The following is a 22,955-nucleotide window of genomic DNA, read 5'->3' as shown; positions in this document are numbered from 1 at the left end:
TATTTAATTTTGGTCCCAGCCCTTTGTCTATAGATTCTCTGCTCGCTGTAGACATTTCCTTAATCAACATGAGGTGCATCCTGGGATGCTTTCTAAACCTTACTAAAGAAGTTCCCATGTATATTGGACACTCAATCCTACACGCCCACCTCGCACAGCCTCCCACAGCAAAGCCTGATCGTATCTAATATCAAGTCAACAACTACAGATTAGCACGCAATCCACTACACATTTATAGCGCTATATCATAAATATGGAACGGGGTATAGCTCAAGATATGCTCAACTCAACGCATTGCAAATATCTTCAAATGCCTCTTTCTGTGCACAGAACTTATAAAACTTCCTCACTCTAAATCAAACGTACTGAACCTTTACAGCTGCACTCAATTTATGGGCTGTGCAACCATTAGAGCTTAATTATTAGTTATTTAAGAAGTGCATTAGAGGTTTAAAGCACAATTTGTAGTCTAGACCCGAGGGGCTTATAATAAAAGCAACTCTCAAATACCCGTTGCACAAAATTTCTACTGAACCCAAAGTATCTTACCTTGACAGAGCACCGCTACTAGTTTCAGAGGCAGTAGAACAGAAATAAATCTGATATTTGTTCAAAATAGATCCCCTGGGTTTAAGAATATTCCTGCGATCAGACGCAGGAGCGTAACAGATGCAAGTAGGACAGAACAAATGCAGAACGTTAATGTTTAACCTGCCATGGATCCAAGGGCAACTCACTTCACAAAGTCAACAGAGTAAAGCCCAGCTGAGACATAGCTGACCAAATAACCTTGAGGAACTGAGACCACAACATCAATAGGACACATGAGGGTAACTCCTTAAATGCTAGAGAGGAACACGTGGCCAAAGAAGGAACAAGGCGAAAGAATCTGTGTATTTTTGGAAAGGCTTTAAAAGTTTTGCAATGCAAAGACCTTTTGACCCTTTTTCGCTTATATATTGAACATTGTTGAACAAAACTCACGAGTCAGCAGTCCATGGCTTGAAGGAGTTTGCGTGAGCACATCAAATCAAATATAAAACCTAAGAGCTACATGATGAAAAATTCACATAGGTCTTGAATTATGCTGTAGTGTCATAGCAAGGTTATTACGAGACTGAGCTTATCTCCCAACACAACCTGTCAGTGCCACTGTGGTCTCAGACAAGATTATCACCCTATTCTGGATCTTTGAAGTTTCACCCATAAAATAGAAAAGCACACAATACATCCAAATATTCTCTAGTGGACATAAAATACCCTGAAATTACCCTGAAAAAAAAAAAAAAAAAAAAAAAAAAAAATATATATATATATATATATATATATATATATATATATATATATATATATATATATATATATATATGAATAATTTGTAAATAAGCTCTCTTACAAGAAAAACATTTATACTTAAATGTATTTAAAAACAAAATAAATAAATAAAAAATAAAAACATGTAATGAAAATAAAATGTAATCTTAAAATGAATGGGTCCAAAATGTAAATGCTAACAAACTTTTTCAATAGTATAGCCATGTGTATTAACATGATTTTAGCGTGGGAAGAAAAAAAATGGGTAAATTTACACATAATATAATAATGCACATAAAAAACAAATAATGTATAATAATGTATAATGGTGTTCATTATAACATATACATTAGCGAATATTATTAAACTAAATCGTACAGTAAAATGCTGACTTACAGTAAAATGCTGCTATTTCTTTAATAAAAACACTTGGAAGTATTGTTTATTTTAATATGCAAGTAGTTACATGTACAGATGCTGATAAAGAGGTAGTGGGCATCTGGGACTCTGTCCAGAACTCGCTGATAAACAGATATTACATAAAGACTCCGATGCACTAGAATGAATGAATGAATGAACTACAGCGGTGCAGGAGGTCTATGCTGTGTCATATACACGCTAACAAGCCTCATCAATCCCCCCATCCCTCAACAAACACACAGCGAGTCGAATACCTCTCACATTGTGTTTCCCCCCCATCTCACGCAATCATACCTCTCTCCTCTGATTAGCTGCGCTCCTCTATGCAAACACAGGAAGAGGACGACCAAGTCCGCTTAGCAGTGTGCACTGGCTCCACACCCTAAAACTGGTTTGACCGCTGTGTCTGTACTTATGAGTTATTAAGTTCTCCCATTCTCTCCGCCTTTTGTAGTTCTGCTTTGTGTATGACCAACAGCTGTTTGAACCACAGTTCACGAGAGCTTATCAAGTCCGCACACTCGTTTTCCTCCCTTTCCTCTTTTCTTCTTTAGACACTGGGTATACATTGGGAGTGGCCACCAACTGTGTGAACAACGCATAATTATATATCTTAAAGGACATGCACACATACACGTTAATATGTCCTTACTAAATGTATTGTTTTTATAGTCAAACACAGGTGTTAATGGAGTCTTTGCACGTTGTGGGAGTGTTTTGAGTGGGTGAGTGTGTGTGTTTGTGTCAGGTTTTGTCTACAATGTTTGAACCAAATGTCCCCAGAGGAATAGTTAAACCTGAAAAGAGGTACAGTACATTGTGTTGTGTTAACGTGTTTTCTGCAAACATTTCTTTGCTATGTGTAAAGTGACTTTAAGGACAAAGCTGGGAACTGGTTATGTGAGTTTTTCAATGGCAGGTATGTTTTAGGACTGGTGCGATGCAAACTAATAGTAGATTTACACTTTAAATATATGCAGCGCTAACTAGTCATAATATAATAATATAATTTTCATAATATCAAATGTAATTCTGTTTATAATATACAATATTGTTTTGGTGTTATTTTGTTTTTGTTTGTATTATTTATCATACATGGTAAAAATTACTTTCTATTAAAAATACCATTTTATGTTTTATTATATTTTACATTTTTCTGTAGTCCCAAAGGTGAATTTTCAGCATCATTCATCCAGTCTTCATTGTCACATGATCCTTCAGAAATCATTTTAATAATCTGATGAGGTATAAAAATATTTATTATTATTCTCATGTCTTTACTGTTACTTTTTAATTTTTTAATGCGCCATTGAGAAATAAAAGTATTTAAATAATCTATATAAACACAATAAAACAACAATATTGGAACATAGAAAATAGGCATCCTTTAAAATATCTTCTTGTATGTCTCACAGAAAAAAAGTCACAGGTTTTGGAATAACATAAGAGCAAACATGACAGAATTTACAACAGCTGCTCACGAGAAAGGCAAATCCTATTTAAGCTATTTATAAATCCTCAAATCCTACAACAACAGGTAATAACTAAGCATGATGGAGAAGTTTCAAGTATGATTTTTCAACAAGTGCTGCTTGCCTCAGACATTTAATCAGTCCTTATGAGAAACGATATTCATAATTAAAGCACTGGCTAACAGGATCGTGACCTCTGGGTTCGACTTCATGTCTTCTCATCTTAATATCACACCTGACGCCTCGGCCCCTCACCCTCCCTTTCCTGCATAAACACCAATCTTTCCATCCTCCTCCTCTGATTTTTCGGCAAGTGCGTCTCATTTCAAGGTGACACCGACTGTGCTCCGCTCACGCCACACAATCCATCTCTGAACTCAGTGTACCACTTTTTAAACAAGACAGAAAATCTTTCCAGCCCCTCTTGAGACTGTTGCAAATATAAAGAGATAGCGATACTGTGCGAACTCAATGGGATCTTAATGCTCGGAAGAAAATGGATTTCTCAGTCCAAATGAATTAGAATTACATTTAGAGGTAACCTTGAATGAAGAGCTTTACCTCAAACACACCGCATGTACCTTCGCAGACAGTACCGCAGGTTAATGTGGATGTCTAAATCAGTTAGCAGCATTATGTAAGAGTATGTTGACATTTTGGTAGCGAAAGGAGGGTCGTTTTATATGGCAGGCTACAAAGGGCATTCTCACTTTCTCAAGCTTTCACCGCTAATAGAGGTTAATTCAGTATAAAGGTGTGCCTGGGAGATGAATGCAGCGCATTTCGGCTAACAGCAGATAATAGAGCAGTGTTTGTCAATGTGTGTGTGTGTGTGTGTGTGTGTGTGTGTGTAATGCACGGACAGAACACTCACCTTCATGGTGGGTGGTGCAGTGCGGGGAGGTGAGGGTGGACATTCTCCCAGAGGCACACTGGAGATGGTCAGCAGCTCTTGTTTCCTGTAAAACACACACACGCACAGGCACAAAGTTAGCCAGGCAAACGGTCAGCACGCTATATAGTGAAGTTTTGCACTAAAACAGAAGACTGGCTCTCAAATGCAGAAGCAAACAGACATTATATTTGTATCATTTATCTATAAGGAGACTTTGCGTTGACTATTGTTTTTGTATTTAGGTAATGATAATCATTTTTGTTATTTGGGTAAACAAGGTGTCACAAAAACAAAGGAAACATCTAGTTGCCAAAGGTTCTTAGAAATGCAGTCTCTTTTGAATTTATGTATAACAACAACATTTTAAACGTTAATGCTGTGTTAAAATATCGTCCATATTTATTTTTTTATACAAAAGACATTTTAAATAATGAATAAACATATAGTCATATACTTTTTTTTATAAAAAATTTAATTTCATATTTTAACATACATTTTTTTTTTTCCTTTTATTATCCTTAAACTTTCTAACTAAATTTTTTTTTTCACGTGACCCACTTATAATTTTCTTAATCATTTAAAATGTTTACTAAGCATGTCTCAAAATGTATACTATTTCAGAAACTTCTATCCCTCAGCAAAACACAGTTAGCTGGGTATATCAGCACACTTTTTAGCTGAAGACCAAGATAAGGTTTTTGCACTAAAATAAAACTTGCCTTCAGACGCAGATGTATACAAGCACACACACATAAACACACTAAGGGCAGAGTGTCGGTGCAGTACCCTTTGAGAAAATATACTGAAAAAAACCTGGTCTCCAGAGACTAAGGTGAAAGAATACAGGATAGAAAAACTCAATAACAACAATTCTTCTGTTTGCTTTGGTATCTGCACAGAGACATAACAAGAATAACTCAGGGCAGCCAGCCCTGCAGACAGACTGCTGTAGGTCAAAAGAAGACGTAGAGGGAAAAGAGGGGGGACGAGGCGTACAGAAAGGTGTAAGGCTCCAAGCAGGAACATGATCACATTTTAAAAGCAGTTCTTTTGGCCAAAGACAAATGAGAGAGGGGTTACTAGGAATTAGAGGTTAAAATTAGTCAGGCAGACAAACACCGGTCTAGAAATGAAGCTCCTTGCAGACGGTCTCAAATGAGGGTCCATTAAAATCTTTCCTTACATTACACCTCCGAGGGTCATTAAACTCCAAAAATATTGAACTCAGTCTGAGACTCTCTTTATTATTTATATTGTATAAATTATACCACATTAAACATGTAGTTTGTTGTAGGAGCTGACCGAGCCTGGCCAATTATCTGCGGCAATACCAATTTTTGGTTGGTTGCTGATATCGGTCATTTTTAAAACCGATTTGCCAATAAACTTATTTTAAAGCACGTTTTTGCCAGGGTCCTTGCTATTCTTCATTTTCAGATTAATTAAAAATTCTGTTGGTTCAAAATATAGGTTATCGGTCTACTTGATCTGAAATAGGAGTCAGTATCGCCATCAGCCCATAAAAACACAAATCTGTTAACCCCTAATTTGTTGCAGACGTTTTTCTGGGGAGACATAACTAAATTTTGTCTATAGGTCTGGGGTCCAAATTAAGAATCTGGCATTTAAAAACCTATGTTAACCTAAATAAAATAAAGTTTAAGGATTTAAAAAAATGAAAACAATTTTTTTTAAATATATATATTTATATACTTAAGATTTATCACTATTTCAAATCAACTAAGCATGTGTAATACTGATCAGATAAGAAATGCTTAAAACAAATAGTTAAATACAATGTAATTATGCATAATGTGTTTTTATTATAACAGTAAGTACATGTAATGTTCGTAAAAATAAAGTGTTACTAAATATCTTACTAATCATCTCTTAGTGCAAATGTAAAAATGTACTGTACATTATGAAGGAAGCATTCAGTACTCTAATGCAGTGACAAAGCAAATTTTCTGTTTTGTTCTCTAGAGAGTTTCAGCATGGGTAGGTGACCTGGACATTACTAAAATATCACATTAGGTGGAGGGACAAAGTCAATGTTAATGCACTTTGCTGACGCGCATACTCCCTGTTTTTCTTTCTGAAATACATCCAGCGCACAGAAACAGTTCACTTAGACCCAAAAGCTAAACGTGAGTGCATGTCTGGCTGCCAGTCTTTCCATTCTTAATAGGAAGCACTGAGTAAACATCTATCTCATCTAGCCATGACTGCAGCTGCTTGAGGGGACATGCTCCAGAACATCCCGACTGTTGTTGAAAACGACCAGTCATGTTTAAATTCACCTCTAAATTGCAACTGCACCTTTATCCCAGCTGGGTCACCAGAACAATGCCAGCTGCTGCTGTGGGTCTGAAGTCAAAAGCACCAACAGATGGACAACAGTAGAAGCTAATGTCAAAGGTCGTAGGGTCGCTCATAGTCTACTGTATTTTGGCACAGATTCATCAAATTAGACAGATGCCAACATGAGTTGGCTGACATTCCTCAAGCAAAAAACTAAGGTCAAAGAAGATAAAACTCGGAATACATTACACAATTTTTACCAATTTAAGACACATTTATAAAACAAATACTTAAACCATGAGGGTATGTTTTGTAACGCACCCCCCTCCACACACACACACACAAAAAAAGAAAAAAAAAACAGCATTAGAATTAAAAAAATAAAATAAAATACATAAAATAAAGATAAGCTAGGGTATCACATGACTAAAAATTGCTTAAAAATAGTTTGAAAAGATTTGAAAAAACACACTTTTATTGAGCAAAGATGCATTAACTGATCAAAAGTGATTAGTTAAAAAGGATTTTTATTTTAAATAAATGTTTTTAGCATTGATAATAATAAAAAAACATTTATTATATTATATTTTAATATAAAACAGCTATTTAAACTTTTTTCAATTTTAATATTATTTACATTTTGTTTTTGATCAAATGAAACTTTGGTGATCCTAAGAGACCTATTTCACAAACATTTAAAAAATCTGACCCCAATCTTTTGAGAACTAGTGAATAAATTATAAGCAATGTTTTTGTGCAATATGAACGCTGTTATATGGGCACTGTTATACATACGTGCTGAATTTACAGTATATGCCTCGTAAAACCACTATAACTTTAGTAACCCAATGTAATGTGTTTTGCTAAAGAGAGTGTGATCAGCATTTTGACCATCTAATGACATTCATTGCTGATCTAACTGCATCACTGACTACATCACTCTCACTTAGCATGAAGGGACAGGTCCACAGACACAGCATTACAAAGTCTACTTAATGCAGCGTTCAGTCAATATACATTAGTGGACAATTTTCAACTGCTAATCTCCTTAAAAACAGGTAAAAAAAACACCTAAATGAGCGGTTTACCCAAAAATGAATAAAATGCAAAAATATACCCTTAGGCTGTAGACAAGTTAGTTTCTTCATATGAACAGATCTGGAGATATTTAAGCAATGCATCCTCTGCAGTGAATGGGTGCCATCAGAATTAGAGTCTAAACAGCTCACATAAGCATCACAATAATCCACAAGTAATTAAACATGCATTATTATGGATTATTGACTGGTATTTTGGTCTGAATTGACAGTTTAAAGTTAAAACACCTTAACGAATCAGTTGTTTTATTTTGATGGTACCCATTTGCTGCAAAGGATCCATTCATAAGTGACTGATAAATTGCTAAATATTAAGCAAATGTAACCATTTTTGGTTGAACTGTTCCTTTAAGACTAAATGAAGGTGTAATTCAGTGCACAAGAACACATTGTGATCAAGATTTCATGTGTTTAAATTCATAAATAAATATATAAATATTAAATCCATGTATATGAGGGATGTGAAAAGAGACTGAGAGGTTTGCTGTGCTGTGCACAATGGAAAGATGAAGTCTTATAAATAGGATTATTAGAAAGCTACATGAAACTTTTTCCTGGAACTTGCCTGCAGAGTACTTTTATGATGATTACTTATAAATAAAGCCTTACAGCAGCCCTGAAGCACAATTTACAATCACAGTAAATCACAGTTATTGCTTCATTAGACTCTTATCAGCTCAAAGGGAGAAGCGGGAAGCTGCGATATCTCTAGTTGTCCAGCACATGCTGTCTCCCTTCATTTCCAGTCCACAGTTTCATCACAAGGCTGTATATCTGCCTCTTTAATTAGGTCTGATTCAATACTAATCACATCTGCCCAGTGATTATGATTATCTAATGTTCCGGCAACAAGCCTCATGCTTTGAATAAACTCAGAAGAAAAAAACACAACATACAGCCTGAGTATTTATTATGCAAGTAGAGAACCGTTAAACAGCTGTCTTGATTCTGATTGGTCAAAATATTTGGCAGAGACCAATTTCCTAAATAATTATGATCTTGTATGACGCAGTGGCTTCTTTCTTCTCTCATAATAAAATAATTTAAAATTATGTAAAAGTTTTGGATCAGTAATTTTATCTAAAAATAATAATGCTTGTTTTCATTGCATTAAACTTATCAAAGTGAATGGAAAAATAATGTTACAAAATATTTTTTTAAAAATGCTTTTGAACTTTATATTTTGAAAAAAATACCAATAAAATCAATTTAAAAATACACACAAAATCAGCATATGTAATATTTTTCAAATGTAATAAAATAAAATAAATGACATAAAATAAATAAAATGTTAGTTTGTTTAAGATGGGATACTGTTTACCCTGTTGGAGTTTATTTTGCGATGCTGACATGCGGACTATACATTATCACTTACAAATGAAATAAGACAGGAGAGGACACCAGACTACAGGAAAGGAGATATTGCCAGAGGGCTGACAATTAAATCCTAATTATAAATGTTATTTTTGACCCATGAAAACCAATAATGAATTAGATTATTCCCTCTTTGATAATTCCAAATGGCAAACTTCAGCCACATCACTGCAGTAATGAACTTAATATTCAGCAAATTAGATTGTTGCCTACCAATGACAGTGAGTATTTGTTCTGTTGCATAAACTAATTTGATACACTCCTGTCAGGTTCATTGTTTTACAAATACATTACACTCATCTGAGTCCGCAGCCTAAACATTATCTATGCTCACACGATTATTATGACAGTGTCAAAGCTCGGCTTGTCAGCTAAACTGACAGTCCACATGCTGAGGTGGTCTTTTATCATTCTTCTTCCAGCAAGGGATTATGAGAAGCAATAGCAGTGTCTTTTAAGGATAATGTTTTTTCCTCAGATAGCTGTTGGAGTGGTCCGAGGGCTGCTTCCTGTTGTACGATGATATGTCGCGGCTATTTATAGAAAGTGAGAAATGTGGACAGTGGCCAGTGTCCCAAACAAGGTGTAGCGCATACACTTATTCAGTCACGCACAAGTTGTGTACCCAAACTAACACACTCGCAAACGAAAATGACTTGTACAAAGGTAATTTTGATGAACTCCATATGGAAATTTAATTAAGAAAGTAATTGCTGCTGAAACAGAACGTTTCAGCACGTAAAAAGGAACAATCGATACTGAGTGCTGTTAAAACCCTCTCTGCTTTTAGTCCCTGCTGTGCTAACAAGAATTAGAAGGGAGTGCAAAAGCCGCTCAATAGGGCTCAATTAACTTTTGTTGAGGAATAATGTATTGTGCTAGGATTTTATTTGATCACATTCAAACTTATTCCTTCTGCAAATGCTGTTAAATAACTAGTTCCGACAACAAAAAAAAAAACCCCAGCAGTCGTTATTAAGCGATCGTCGTTAAGTTGGGCGATCACTTAATGATGCAATTTACACTGGCCATCATAAATCTCTGCAAACGCTTTTTTTCCTGTGAGGAAACCGGTTGGCCGTTCACTCTTTGCACCTGTTCTTCATTTTACTCTACCTGTGGTGTACCAACACCATCTGCAGACAATCAATAACTCAATTAATAAAGCCATTCAGTCGCCATTACACATTAGCAAGACTAGCCGGGCTACTATGGCAACTGCTCAGAGTCTTGACAAGCTATTGCAGCAGTGCTGGTTAATAACTCTCAGCGAGACAAGAGTAGCCGTGAAGCAGTCAGGACAGAAATTGTAGTTTTTGATTCCATTTACAGAGAATAAGGGTAAAAGACGGTTTTTACTTTTTGTAATAAAGAGAGTTTTGAGGATTACACAACATCTGCATCACAGTCAAAGTCTTGCTTGCAATTATATTTACGTTAGCTCTGCCTGTGTTCTCCACCTTGTTCATAATACTGAGGAGAAAAGAAAAGAAAAATAAATTTGAATCAATTAATCATGATTAATCCATTCAAAATAAAAGTTTTGTATATTACAAAATATAGATTAATATAATATAATATATTAACTTGTTTACATAATACATACATTTGCAGTGCATATATACAGTATATATATATATATATATATATATATATATATATATATATATATATATATATATATATATATATATATATATATACACACACACATACATGTTTAATTTTCTCAAAAATATACATATAAATATACACAGTACACACAAATATATTATGTGCTAAAAAGTACAGTTAGCACTAAATAAAATATGTGCCAACTTTATACAAAGTAAATATTTTTCAGATAATATTTCAACGTCACTGCATGAATCGGTTTTATATGTGTTATACACTGTATAAAATATATTTATTTTTAAGAGATTCATTTCTTTCTAATTATTTTGTGAAATTTCCTACACTGTAAAAAAAATATTTTCAAAGCTAAGATTATTTTAGCACGTTTTACAAGAAAATATTTTTAAGGCATTCTGTTTTGCATTTTATTTTATTTTTTCAGTGTAGCTACAGTATTTCGGAGTGCAAATTACTTAAAAGTAAATCCTAAATGAAATGATAATTTATTAATGAAGACCCACACAGCAGGCTCATTATATTTTGGTAACAATGACAGCAGTAACATTATGAATAGTATTACACTCTTAAGCATAAAGGTGCGTCATGATGCCATATAGAAGAACCTTTCTGACTAAATGGTTCCATTAAGAACCTTTAACGTCTGAAGAACCTTTCTGATTCACAAACAGGTTCTCTGTGGTAAAAGAAAGTTCTTCTGATTATAAAAAGGTAAGAACAAATGATTCTTTAAAGAACCTGTGTATCATGGCAGAGTGATTCTTTACAAATAAACTAAAACAAGAGAGCCAAAAGAGTCTAGAGAGTAGATGCCATTACAAAATAAAAATCTGATCATATGTAATCCTTCGTTCCAACTGTCTGAATGAATCAAATTCATTCTCAAATCAGCAATACCTTCCTTCTCCAGTTTGACAGTTTTCAGACAGTACGTTTTTGCCTCCAGCATGACTCTGAGAACAGCTTGTGTTTATTTGCCCTTGGACAAATTGGACAGTTGTTCGTTTTTAAAGGTTTACTGCACCCAAAAAGTCCCAAAGAAGCCCTCTTCTGCCTAAACAAACTCCTAGACTCTGGAAGAGTCTCAGCAGACCACCACAGGGGCCTTAAGAGCGTCCGGAGAGACGCAAGCATTGAGCAGGGCTTTTGATATCACTCCCTCTATTAATGCAACCTGTGCTCCTCTGGGGTTTTTAAATGCATTAATCCTTTGTCCATATCACTAAATCAACAGTCTAACAGGAGACAAAGAGGACGCCACAGGGTTTTGAGCGAGCGAGAAAGGGGAAAAGAAAAGTGACTTCTAAAAATAACCTCCTCAATTCAACTGCTCTGTAAATAGGCTCTATACAACCTGTCAGTGAAACCGTCTCGGAGCACTTGTTAAGAGACACGGTCACCTCATCTATTTCACTTACTGATACAGTTCAATGGACCGATATATGCATACACACCGGCAGAGATATTTTTATTTTGATAATGAGTGGCAACTACACTACCGCTCTGTAAAACGTAAAATGTGGTAACTACGGCAACAGTGAAGCTGGGAAAAAAGCTTTTTGATTGCATTTTGATTGCTTCTATATCAGTTAAATCTGAGTTTAGAGCACACACACAACTGTCACACAACAGATCATTTTCTAAGATATTTGATTTTGCTTATATATCAGTTATGAGGTTGACAGGATTTATGTCCTGGATTTATTTATGTCCTGGATTCATTCATTTATTAAACAACATTTTTTATGCAAATCTCACATATAAAGTATATAACACAATACATAACATACAGTTTATGACCAATAAATAAAGTTTCATTTTATGTATGTTTCTGGATTAATTCATTTTGACTCATTGATGGGGTTTGTAAGAAAAATAAATATCCTTATTTACTATTTTGGCATAGTTTTACAATGAAAAAAATATAATAACATAACATTCAAAATATAATAACACTTTGTCATGTAGTTTCATGTCATTAAGCCTATATGATATAAATGAATATAAGTGTGTGTGTGTGTGTGTGTGTGTGTGTGTGTAAAAACATTTTTAACAATCTTGGACACAAACACATATTCAAGGTGCAAGAAAAATGTCATTTAAATGTTTATTTATTTTTAAATAAAATTAAACAAAAAATCTTATAAACAATTTGAATACAGTTAAACTTTGTTTTCTTTATTATGGCTATTATTTGTTATTGACTCTAAATCACAAAACGTTCAAGGAGCTTCAGAACCAATATTCTCTCCATTTCATGTTTCCATTTAGCAGGACTGATAAGGAACATGATTATATCATAATCCATCACTACGCCAAAGTGCTGCCATTTGAGCCCTTTACTTTGAATTTTTATGACATACTGTTTATATACCACTGAGTGTGCTTTGCCATTGTGCTGGCAGCCAGAGGTCTGTTTTACAGCTTCTTCTGGATGAATGAGCCGTATGTTTTTTCCAGGTACTCACGATGACTCGCTCTTACAGTTACAGACGTTGATGCATCTGTGGTACTGAATGAGGAACTGAACTGGAATCTTATGCTAGGAATCTTATCCTCTGACCTAAAGGACTTTAAGCCTTTGTATGTTTACATATGAGACAGAGGGCAAAAGGTGACCTAGTTTAGTTTAATTTCACACAGCTGCTAATCAAAAACGCTTTCTCAACAACAGAAAGAGAGAGAGTGGGGCAAAACAATCGAGCAAAGAGGAAGTAACGTGGCGAGGGAGCAGAGGAGGTGCATGGGGATAAAGATTACATATGAAGAAACGACGTGGAGGAGAAAAGTGAAAAAGCTTGAAGGAAAATAAAGTGTGATGGAAACAGAGTGAGTCAGGATGTCGAGGCAGTTCATGTGAGCTGAAGGAGACAGGATCATGGGAGAAATGAGTGATGAAGGTGGAGAAAATTAGATTTCAGTGAACGAAACAGGAAACCAGAAAAACATTTGCTTTGGTGCTTAATGAACTTATGAAGAAATGCTTTCGCTGCTCTCATCTTACAGCACTAGCCAAGATAAATGGATGACGAACAACATTTCTAATAAATAATTATCGATAACCAAAATAAAACTAGTCAAGCTCAAGACACTGAAAAAACACAGAAAAAAGGATTTTTTTTCTTGCTCTCCAGTAAAAATATTACAGGATAATTAACCCCCTTTAAACCCCTTTAGAAACAATATGCAAAAACGAATTAATTAATTAATTAATTAATTATGCATCCTTCAAGCTCTTAAATGCTAGAAATCTGTCCTTGGGGTAATAAATAAATAAATAATTCAGGATTAAATATGATTAACAATTAAATTATTTCATTAAAAAAATTCAAGATTACATTGTGTATTACTTAATCAATATTTTGTATTACATTAAATATAATATCTTGTGTGACTAGGTATTTCATCAACAAGTTAATGTCCCTTGTATTAAGCAACTAATTAATAGTGAGAATTAGTCTTCTTTATTATTATTATTATTATTATTGTTGTTTTTTAGATGAACAATTATTAAATAAAAAAAGTGCAAGATTAAATATTATTATTAAATAAACTGATTCAAGGTATGTGATGTTTTATTGGCAAACAATACAAAAATACTTTACCTATTTTTCAAAGGTCTTTTTACCTACTCTAATCTGAAAACAAATTATATTATGAAGTGCTCTTGAATCTGATACCAAACCTTTTCAGTTTTAAGATAAAACAACGCAATTTTTACACCAATCAACCTTTGATTAAACCAAGAGGCCAAACCTGAAACACCCAGCCATCAAGGTGAATCACACTATCACTCCGAAAAGCCTGTTTGATTTATAGACTCTCTTCTGCACATCTGAGCTGAAGAACGGGACAGAACTGATCTAGAGGGAATAAAAGCGACGACTCCAGCTGGGCCGTCTCGCAGTGATGTCAGTAACCATGCCAGTTATCGATGAAATCTATGCAAATGGAGACGCACGCGGTGCCTGCGAACACACATTTTATTGTGTGGTTCCAAGCGGCACGACACCTGCGTAAAAGAGTGTGTTTGGGTGTGTGTTAGTATGCAGTCAAATCAGTTTATAATTAATGATTAGACAAAGTTTACACTGGGGCCACTGTTAGTGGAGATGACGCTGATAGGGAGCCACGCTGGCTACTGACCAGACAGCCACTGGAGAAGCTGAGTAAATGATAGCTAAGAAAAAGTTTTGTGGTCTCATCCTCTGAGATTTACTTCTACATACTGAAAAAACTGACCAGGAGAGATTGGTGAAAACTATGAGCCGCTCTCTCCCCCTCTCTCTCTCTCTCTCTCTCTCTCTCTCTGTTTACTCTATGTTTGTTTAACAGTGCTGTATTTGCTTGAAACATGTACATGGAAGATTACACAAAGTACATATGAAAATACATATGCATTCTTATTATTTTAACTGTTCCTCTTTAACAGCAATGACATTACACAGAGAGCAAGGCAGATTTAGCTTTTTGTAATATACATACATATACATATACATTTATATATATATATATATATATATATATATATATATATATATATATATATATATATATATATATATATATATATATATATATATATATATATATATATATATATATATATATATAATACAATTTTGAAATAAAATTAAACCTTAAAATTCAAAACATAAATAACAGTAAAACAACGCCTCACACTGCGTTAAGATTTAACAAATCTGTGAATAAATTAAACATTTCTCTTTATATTCTTTCAAGAACAAAAATGCAATCGATGTTAATTTTACAGAGATATACTTTTACTGTATATCAACAATTGTCTTGTTTGTGTGTTGCGTCACTTCTCCATCAGAAATTATTGAAATTATTCAGTGACTGAGAAGCATACTGAGCTATGAACAAGAAATATCTCTTGCTTTGGGGCATAGACAAGCTTGGAAGTTGCAAACCAGAACATCCTCAAATGAGCCACAAAAAAGGGTCCTTTACTATATACTGACCCAATTACAACACACTCTGGGACGACAATAAATGTATAAAGTGTACATACAACGACCTACATAGCCAGAAACCTCATACTAAAACACAGGTCAACCAGAGTACCCAGGCCAATAACAACAGTCAGATCTGAATCACAGAGGGTGGGAAAAAGAAAAGTTGACCCACCGCTCCTTGTCTCTCTCTTTCTCCTTCTGCCGTCTGGACTTGTGCAGTAGTCCGATCAGGATGACAGCAGCCCGAATGCCGGCTTTTTTGGAGTTGACTTTGGTTTCAGGATCCGACATGCTGTCCGGCCCACACTCCAAAACAGACTCTGGACCAGGACTGTCCTGCGCTATTCTGGTGCGACCAAGCTCTCTGCCACGGGTTGCGGGACTGAGAATATACATCTCCCTCTACCACTCTCCTTCTCATGCTCTCTCTCTCTCTCTCTCTCTCTCTCTCTCTCTCTCTCTCTTTTCTCCGCTCCTACACCAGTTCTCATTGCCTGCCTCTGATAGGATCTGATAGGCTGAAGAGAATGCAAGCCACGCCCACTTCTCCCCAGCCCCTCCCTCACAATCCCTCTCTCACTTTTCCATCTGCTCCGTTCGGCTTTTTGTTGTCAGACCTTTCCACACTCATTCAATCGAAGAAAAAAAACAACAACTGTCCTCTCCTGCCCTCTTAACGCAACTACAGTCAGACTTAATTGCATCTTGCATCTTTCTGAATCAAAACGAAACACAGAAAGAAACTCAATCACCTTACGGTCAACATCCTTGACCCCTTTTCCTGTTTTCTATGGCAACGCAAAATGCTTTCAGAAAATTCAGCCATATAACAAAAAGGCTGTCAATATTAGTGACCTTCTTCCTGTACCAGAGTAAGAATCTCTTTGTTTCGGTATATTTGCGTTTGCATGTGCCACGGTCCGGCGGTTCTGACCTGTTCTTCATTTCTCAGTCCTGTCTCTGTTTGTCTTTCATCTTCTCTTTCTGTTTGCCTTTTCCCACTGCAGGAAGTTACTCCTTCTTCTGCTGTCTGCCTAGTGAGCTGGGTCTGACTCTTTCCATGCATATCTCGCTCATAGATGGATTAACGCATGGACCTGCTGAGCATTTGCCCCAAGGAGGTCTATAATACCTGGAGAAGGCTATCCGTTAGCATTTCCATTCATCTCAGTGGCAGCTGCTCAGCTGGTGCAGGAACCCCCAGAAAGTGGTTTGAAATCTGCCTTTTCTTTTTTTTTCATTGAATAAAAATAAAAAAGCTTGGGGTCAGCAAGATTTGTATTTTTAAAGAAATTAATACTTTAGCAAATATGCATTTAAATATTAAAAAAGATTTATGTTTCTAATAATACAGTACTTCATAATACTAATATTTTTACTGTTAACACTTTTCCGTCAATTTATTATTACACTATGAATTAAATGTTGATTATAATTATTATGATTATATTACAAAATATAATGTATAACAACCACTGATCTAAATATATTTTTTATATATAAATATATTTTGTCTTAAATATTACAGATTAGTGATTACAATGCAAATTCTAAATAATTATAGTTCACTATACACTTTAAAAATCATTTATAATGCCTTACACATAAAGGTTTACAGGAAAGTGTTACCAGACTTCTTTTAAAAGCAAAAAAAATATTACTGAGCACAAATGTTTGAGTGGTACACTGTAATAATTGAGCTATTGGAGTACGTTGACTTGATCTATTTCAGAATTACACATTTAATTCATTTTACTTGACGACTGAAAGTTTTTACACTAATTTCTGTAAAAACTGTGGTGCTGGTTGATTTTTGCTATTCATTCAACACTGGAAGTATGCAGTGTATCACAGCACAGCAATGTCACTACTAGTCCAACGCTTAATCAGATGTGCTCTTTGTGTCTAATAATGGCCATAACCCATTCAGTTTTTTGTTCTGTTTGCAAAAGATTAACTACCCATGTCTGCAAAAACAGATGGTTCTCTGACAGCTAAAATGAAAGCTAAAATGGAAACAGTGGCCAGCTGGTTCTCTCTTAATCAATAAGGATTAAAGTTGACATAAAAATCAAAATGGACTTTTCTGCTTTGCTTTCTTAAAATGCATCCCTTATCTTCAATGTACACAGTTCAAAAAACATGCTCATATTCTTAACCTTTCATATTAAAATTGCTCCTCCTTTAAAACAACTTTCCTATTTTCAATTTAGGCCTTTCAATGGTTCAAGGTTCAGTCACTTCCAGATCAATACAATCAAGTTTTTTTCTTGCTGAATATCCTGTTTCCCAGGATTTCCTGTTTTTTAATAGAATTTAGTATTTATACATTTATACAGCAATTAGGTGACAGTAAGGACATTTATAATGTATCACAATATTATATTGCTAATAAATGCCGTTCTTTTGAAATGTCAATTCATCCTAAAATATAAGTTTTCACAAAAAATATTAAGCAGCGCAGCTGTTTTCAACATTGATAATGATAAGAATTTGTTGGTTTTTTTCCACCAAATCAGGTTATCGGATTTTTGAAAGATTGTGAGAAATATAATAAAATATTTGTATTAAAATGTACTTTTTTCAGTTTGAGGGCAAAGAGAGATAAGAATGAGACAAAACCAAGCTAACAGTTGCAACAACAAGTGCCTCAAAGAGCCAATGTACCCCTTCCCCAGACTCAGACTCTGCCATGGAAACGTCGCCTCAGATTCCCCAAATCTGCCACCGAGATCCTCATCCCCACAGCAACCCTGAGCTTCCTCTGGGGAAGGGGCTGGTTGACAAGCAAGCCTGGTCATGTGATCAGTGGAGGAGACGTGGTGTCTTGTATCTGTGGAGAGGTACTGCGAAATGAATATGTGAGGTGTCTAGTAGGGAAAGGTGAACTGTATTCTCTCGGCTGAGCTGTTAAAAGAGTTGGAGAGCAAGAGATTCAGAATGGACACAAAGTGAGCAGTCTTTGCACAAAGATCCATGAAGCTCCAGGCTAAACCCCTGAGAGAGCCACAAACACAAATGCATGAGCAAACACATCCCCCTCTCCCACTCCCTCATCTCCTTCAACACACAAACACGACTCCCACTGCCCCTCACCACATCACACACACACACACACATACACAGTATATAGTAAATACCCTATAGGAAATCACAAATTCTTCCCTTCCAAACATCTGTAGAAAAACTCAGAGCAACACACATATCTCACACCTTTCACTGCACTTTACATGATATCCCAGTGGTCTTCTTCATTCAGGTGCAAAAACACACTTTGGCCATCACAAGGGGACGCGGGGCCTGGGAAACATCTCCAGTGAGCAAAGAATGGCGACAAGTTACATCACATAACCAGCAGAGCGTCTGCCATCTCAAACTTACACACCCGTGAAGTTCATCGCATACTAACACAAAAAAATATACACAAAATCAGAAGAAAAATCTTAGCTGTTTCTGAAGTAAAAGATGAGCAAACCCCTCAGGTTAGCTACATATATAGTGTTTTGAATATTTTCATTTATTTTTTATCATTTTCTCCAAATCTGGCAAAAGGTCTTACCTACTGAAGCAAAGAAGAAGATGTAGTATATGTATATGAGCATAAATAATCAACATTAACAAAATCCTGGAAAAAACGAATGCACAAATAATTATTTACTATCACATAATGTTAATATTATAGAGTTAACCAATCAGATCTCAAAGGATAAGCCCCGCCCTGCATTATTTCACACTCAACATGTTCAGAAATATGTGGTTTTGCAGACAAACATGTGTTCAAACCTGTTGTTTTAAGGAGACAGTGAAGGTGACTAACACTGAACCAGACAATTGGAACACAAGGTTTAAAGGTTGCCATCAATCCAGTTTCTGTCTCAAGCTCATGCGCTCTAAATTGATCAAAACGAGTGTACAGTAGATAGGTCTATTAGCCAGCCTAGATAGAAATGCGTTGACGCTGTATGAAGAATGAGACGAGACAAGACAAGGTGACTGAGAGAGCAGCTGAGTATAAATCCAAGCCAAACACTGCAGACAGAAATAGCCGAGCACCGCACAGAAGAAACATGTGGCCCTGGAGCCAAGCCCAGCCAGACCAGAGCTCCTTAATGAGCACAGTGCTGTTTCACACTAACACTCAGGCTCATTCACAATCCCTGTTACACATACACACACTATAGCAGCCACTTACACAAACACCTACTCCTGGACAGCAGCATCTTACTGATATAATTAGCTTGATGTAAACAAAAAACACTGGTGCAATGTACATACTACCAATAAAAAAGTGCTGAAACTCAACGGGTAATTCAAAAGTCACAGGTAAGGGTGACCCTTGGATAGTTACAGAGTTAATTTTAAATGGTATGGAAAGCTCTGCAACTAAGCAATATTTAAACTTTGGAAGACATAATAATGTCAGTCCTGAACTTAAGCAAAGGGAAACAGCCAGCTGCTCATTATCGCAAAATAAACCCAGGCAGTTTGCCAAGTCTCAGGAGGTTTATTTTTGTGTTAATGACCAGCTGACCAGACAATATCCATTTTATTTCATGGCTACTTACCGAATAAATAACTTGACATTAAATATTGATTTGAGCAGTTTTTTGAATGTAAAAAAAGAGTCTGTGAAAGTGTTGTTATTGTTAACTAAATAAAATGAAATATAAATATTAAATAAAAATCTAAAAATAAAAATGTGTGACAAAAATTAAACATGCTGCCTTGGAAAATAACAAACCCATGTTATATGCCTATACCATAATTTATGAAAAATTATGAAACTTTTAAAATGAAAACGACCATTTTACAGTCAACAGAGCTACAGTAAAAAACACCAAAAAAAGATAAACATGATTGTTTGACATGATTGACATTATATAAAATGGTTGTTGGTCGGTTGTTATGTATCAGAGCAGGTCAGAAATTAAATGTCAGTGTGTGGCACTAAAAGTTTAAGGGTCTATCGTGTTCGAAAAACCCAACCTGAACAACCTTGCTTTTACAAGTCTTTAAGCCTTGTGCTCCGCATCAAAAGTTAAATATCAGAAATTAATATGAAAACAATACACTCTCCGATCTGCCCCAAACCAAAAAATGTTTGGTAAGACTCCTGGCCTGAAGACATCTAAAGGTCAGTATTCAGTTACAATCATAGCGCCACCTGTTGGCAACATGTTTTACACTAACTCAAACATATAATAAGACATCTGCATGCCAATATTCAGTTACAGTAAGAGCACCAACAACTGGCACCAGGACGTTTGCCACATATAAATGGCTTTGACATATTCCTCCTATATTTAGTATTTTAAATTCATATTGCTCACCGTTTGCTGTTTTCCTGAAGCCACAAAATAGTGTTGAGCCCAGATGCAAGGACCCTTTCAACGCTGCTTGCAGCTATAATAGTACCAATTACAATCTGTTGAAAAGACAGTAGCATCTTTCTTCATGACTTATTCAGTGCAAATGTGTTTCACAAGGTGAGATATGTCACTCAGAGATGATCACAACTCTCCAGCGTAATGTGTTTCCAAGGCCAGGCGCTCAATTTACGACTGTCATTTTCAAACATCATTTAGGATCAAGCAGTCACCACTTAAACCTTCTTGGATCATGTCCTAATGAATGAATGTTTGCACATTAGCGCATGCATATTTTAAGACTGATTTCAATAATCTACAGGCTACAGAGCACTCCTGATCACATACATTAAAGAGATTACAGTTTTCACTCTACACATTTGTGTTAAAAAAATATATTGCTAATTTTAAAGGTCAAGGACAATTCAATGTCTATGAGCAATTATCTACTAACTGGAATTATCTTCAGCTACGTGCAGACTAAAGAAATGAGACAAGGTCATGACATGTGCTTACATTTACAGTAACAAGAAAAAAATTAAAAACAGAAGTCATGACCATTAATTTCCAATTTAGCTTGAGTACATAAACTAGTCTATTATGTCTATAATACACTATAATTTTTTTCAGGTTGCCCTAGAGTGCCATTATGCCACTGCACTGATGTTTCTGTTATTACTTTGAAGGTTCATGAAAGTAATTTCCTTTTGTTCTAAGAGCAGGGGATCCAAAGTTAATATCCAAAATGAAGGGCTTCTTCGTTCTCTAAGGCTTTGCCTGAGAATTAACCAAGTCACGTGCTCTCTGTAATTGTATTTGTTGCACCAGTTGACTGTTTGCACTGTCACTTTGGTCCAAAAGCATCTGCAAAATGAGAAAATGCAAATGTTATGGAAATTAAAGCTCGATTTGAGCGTGACCTTTGAAAATGTCATTGATATGTGGCGTGATAACTTCTACTGAGAAATTTCGAGGCAGAATTGGTGTCAAAAAGGTGTGAAAGACTTCATTTACTAATATCTTAGTAATTGCCTGCCTATTTTAAGCCACAATCTATAGTACCAGATGTCAGAAAGACTGCAATCCTACCTGGGTAAGCAAAATAATACCTATTTGATAACAAAGAGCTCTTTTAATGCTTCTTGATCATTTATCTCAACTTCATCCCACTTTACAGAAGAGCCGCCGTCCCTCTGGGCCAGGTGATGGATCGGTCACCTGAGGTACGGTTAGTAACATCATGAAACGGATCCCCCCAGGCTTATGCCACAACGACTTCCAGATACAAAGATTAAAACCTGAGGAATAAAAGACTCTCATCTGACGTCTATTAGCTTCCAGGCAAACCCCAGAGGAACTGTGTTTTTCCCCACACCGCTTTGCTATGGACTCAGGAGCGCAAGAATCTCATTCTCACACCTCATCATTTTATGGCAGTTTCTAACTTCATCTCTGAAAAAGACATTGTCACTGTAATTATTAAGACCTCTTGCTCCGACGCGGGGCATCCATAACACTGCCTGAAGGATCATTTACCATTACCAAGTGTCTGCACCCTGTGGACTGGCAATATGACAGCCAACCTGGAGGTTAGAGTGACAAATCTTTCACTTATAAAAGTTTTGCAATCCCTCGAAGTGAACTCGAAGGGAACTCTGATAATAAATTAGCTTTATGACTGATGTGTGATGATGGAGGTATGTGATATAAAGAAATAAGGGGATTTCACTATTTGTTTACCATATGGGTTGATATATTAAAATTGTTACATAATTTTTTACATTATAATAAGGTTTTACATTTGGATGACCTTTGTAGTCATCAAGCACTCACTTTAAATTAATATTTAATAGCACTAACAAGTTTAAATCTTATTGTAAAGTAAGACCACAAACACATGCAATGTGTGTAAATACAGGCAATTTTGATTTCATATGAATTTTAAGCAAAGTACCGTTTCACACCACTTCCAAAATTCCAATATTTTTGTCAAAGGAAAAACAGCCCGGCACTGAAATCAATCTGCTGTGAATTCATTAATAAAAATCAGGCTCACATATAAAAGATGGTCTCTGCGCAACGACTGACGTTTTCTCATCTTTATG

At 35.5% G+C, this 22,955-nt stretch overlaps 1 protein-coding gene across 13 annotated transcripts in view; it reads right to left on the bottom strand.

Moving 5' to 3' along the window:
- The window catches only part of rap1gap2a (RAP1 GTPase activating protein 2a), a 58,718-nt gene that overhangs the window by 12,891 nt on the left and 22,872 nt on the right, over nt 1-22,955 (bottom strand). For 7 of the 13 annotated variants that reach the window (XM_043258613.1, XM_043258614.1, XM_043258610.1 and 4 more), the window contains one exon: nt 4,081-4,165. In XM_043258613.1, the coding sequence (XP_043114548.1) occupies nt 4,081-4,086 (6 nt within the window). In that variant the 5' untranslated portion in view covers nt 4,087-4,165. Of the gene's footprint in view, nt 1-549; nt 671-2,028; nt 2,210-4,080; nt 4,166-15,656; nt 15,912-22,955 lie in introns of those variants that run through there. The other 6 variants (XM_043258607.1, XM_043258608.1, XM_043258616.1 and 3 more) reach the window with 6 other exon arrangements.

The sequence above is a fragment of the Puntigrus tetrazona genome, chromosome 15, assembly GCF_018831695.1.
Source record: "Puntigrus tetrazona isolate hp1 chromosome 15, ASM1883169v1, whole genome shotgun sequence".
NCBI classification, from domain to species: domain Eukaryota; kingdom Metazoa; phylum Chordata; class Actinopteri; order Cypriniformes; family Cyprinidae; genus Puntigrus; species Puntigrus tetrazona.
Note: the sequence above shows the minus strand (reverse complement) of the source record. Positions and strands in the feature narration are given on the sequence as shown.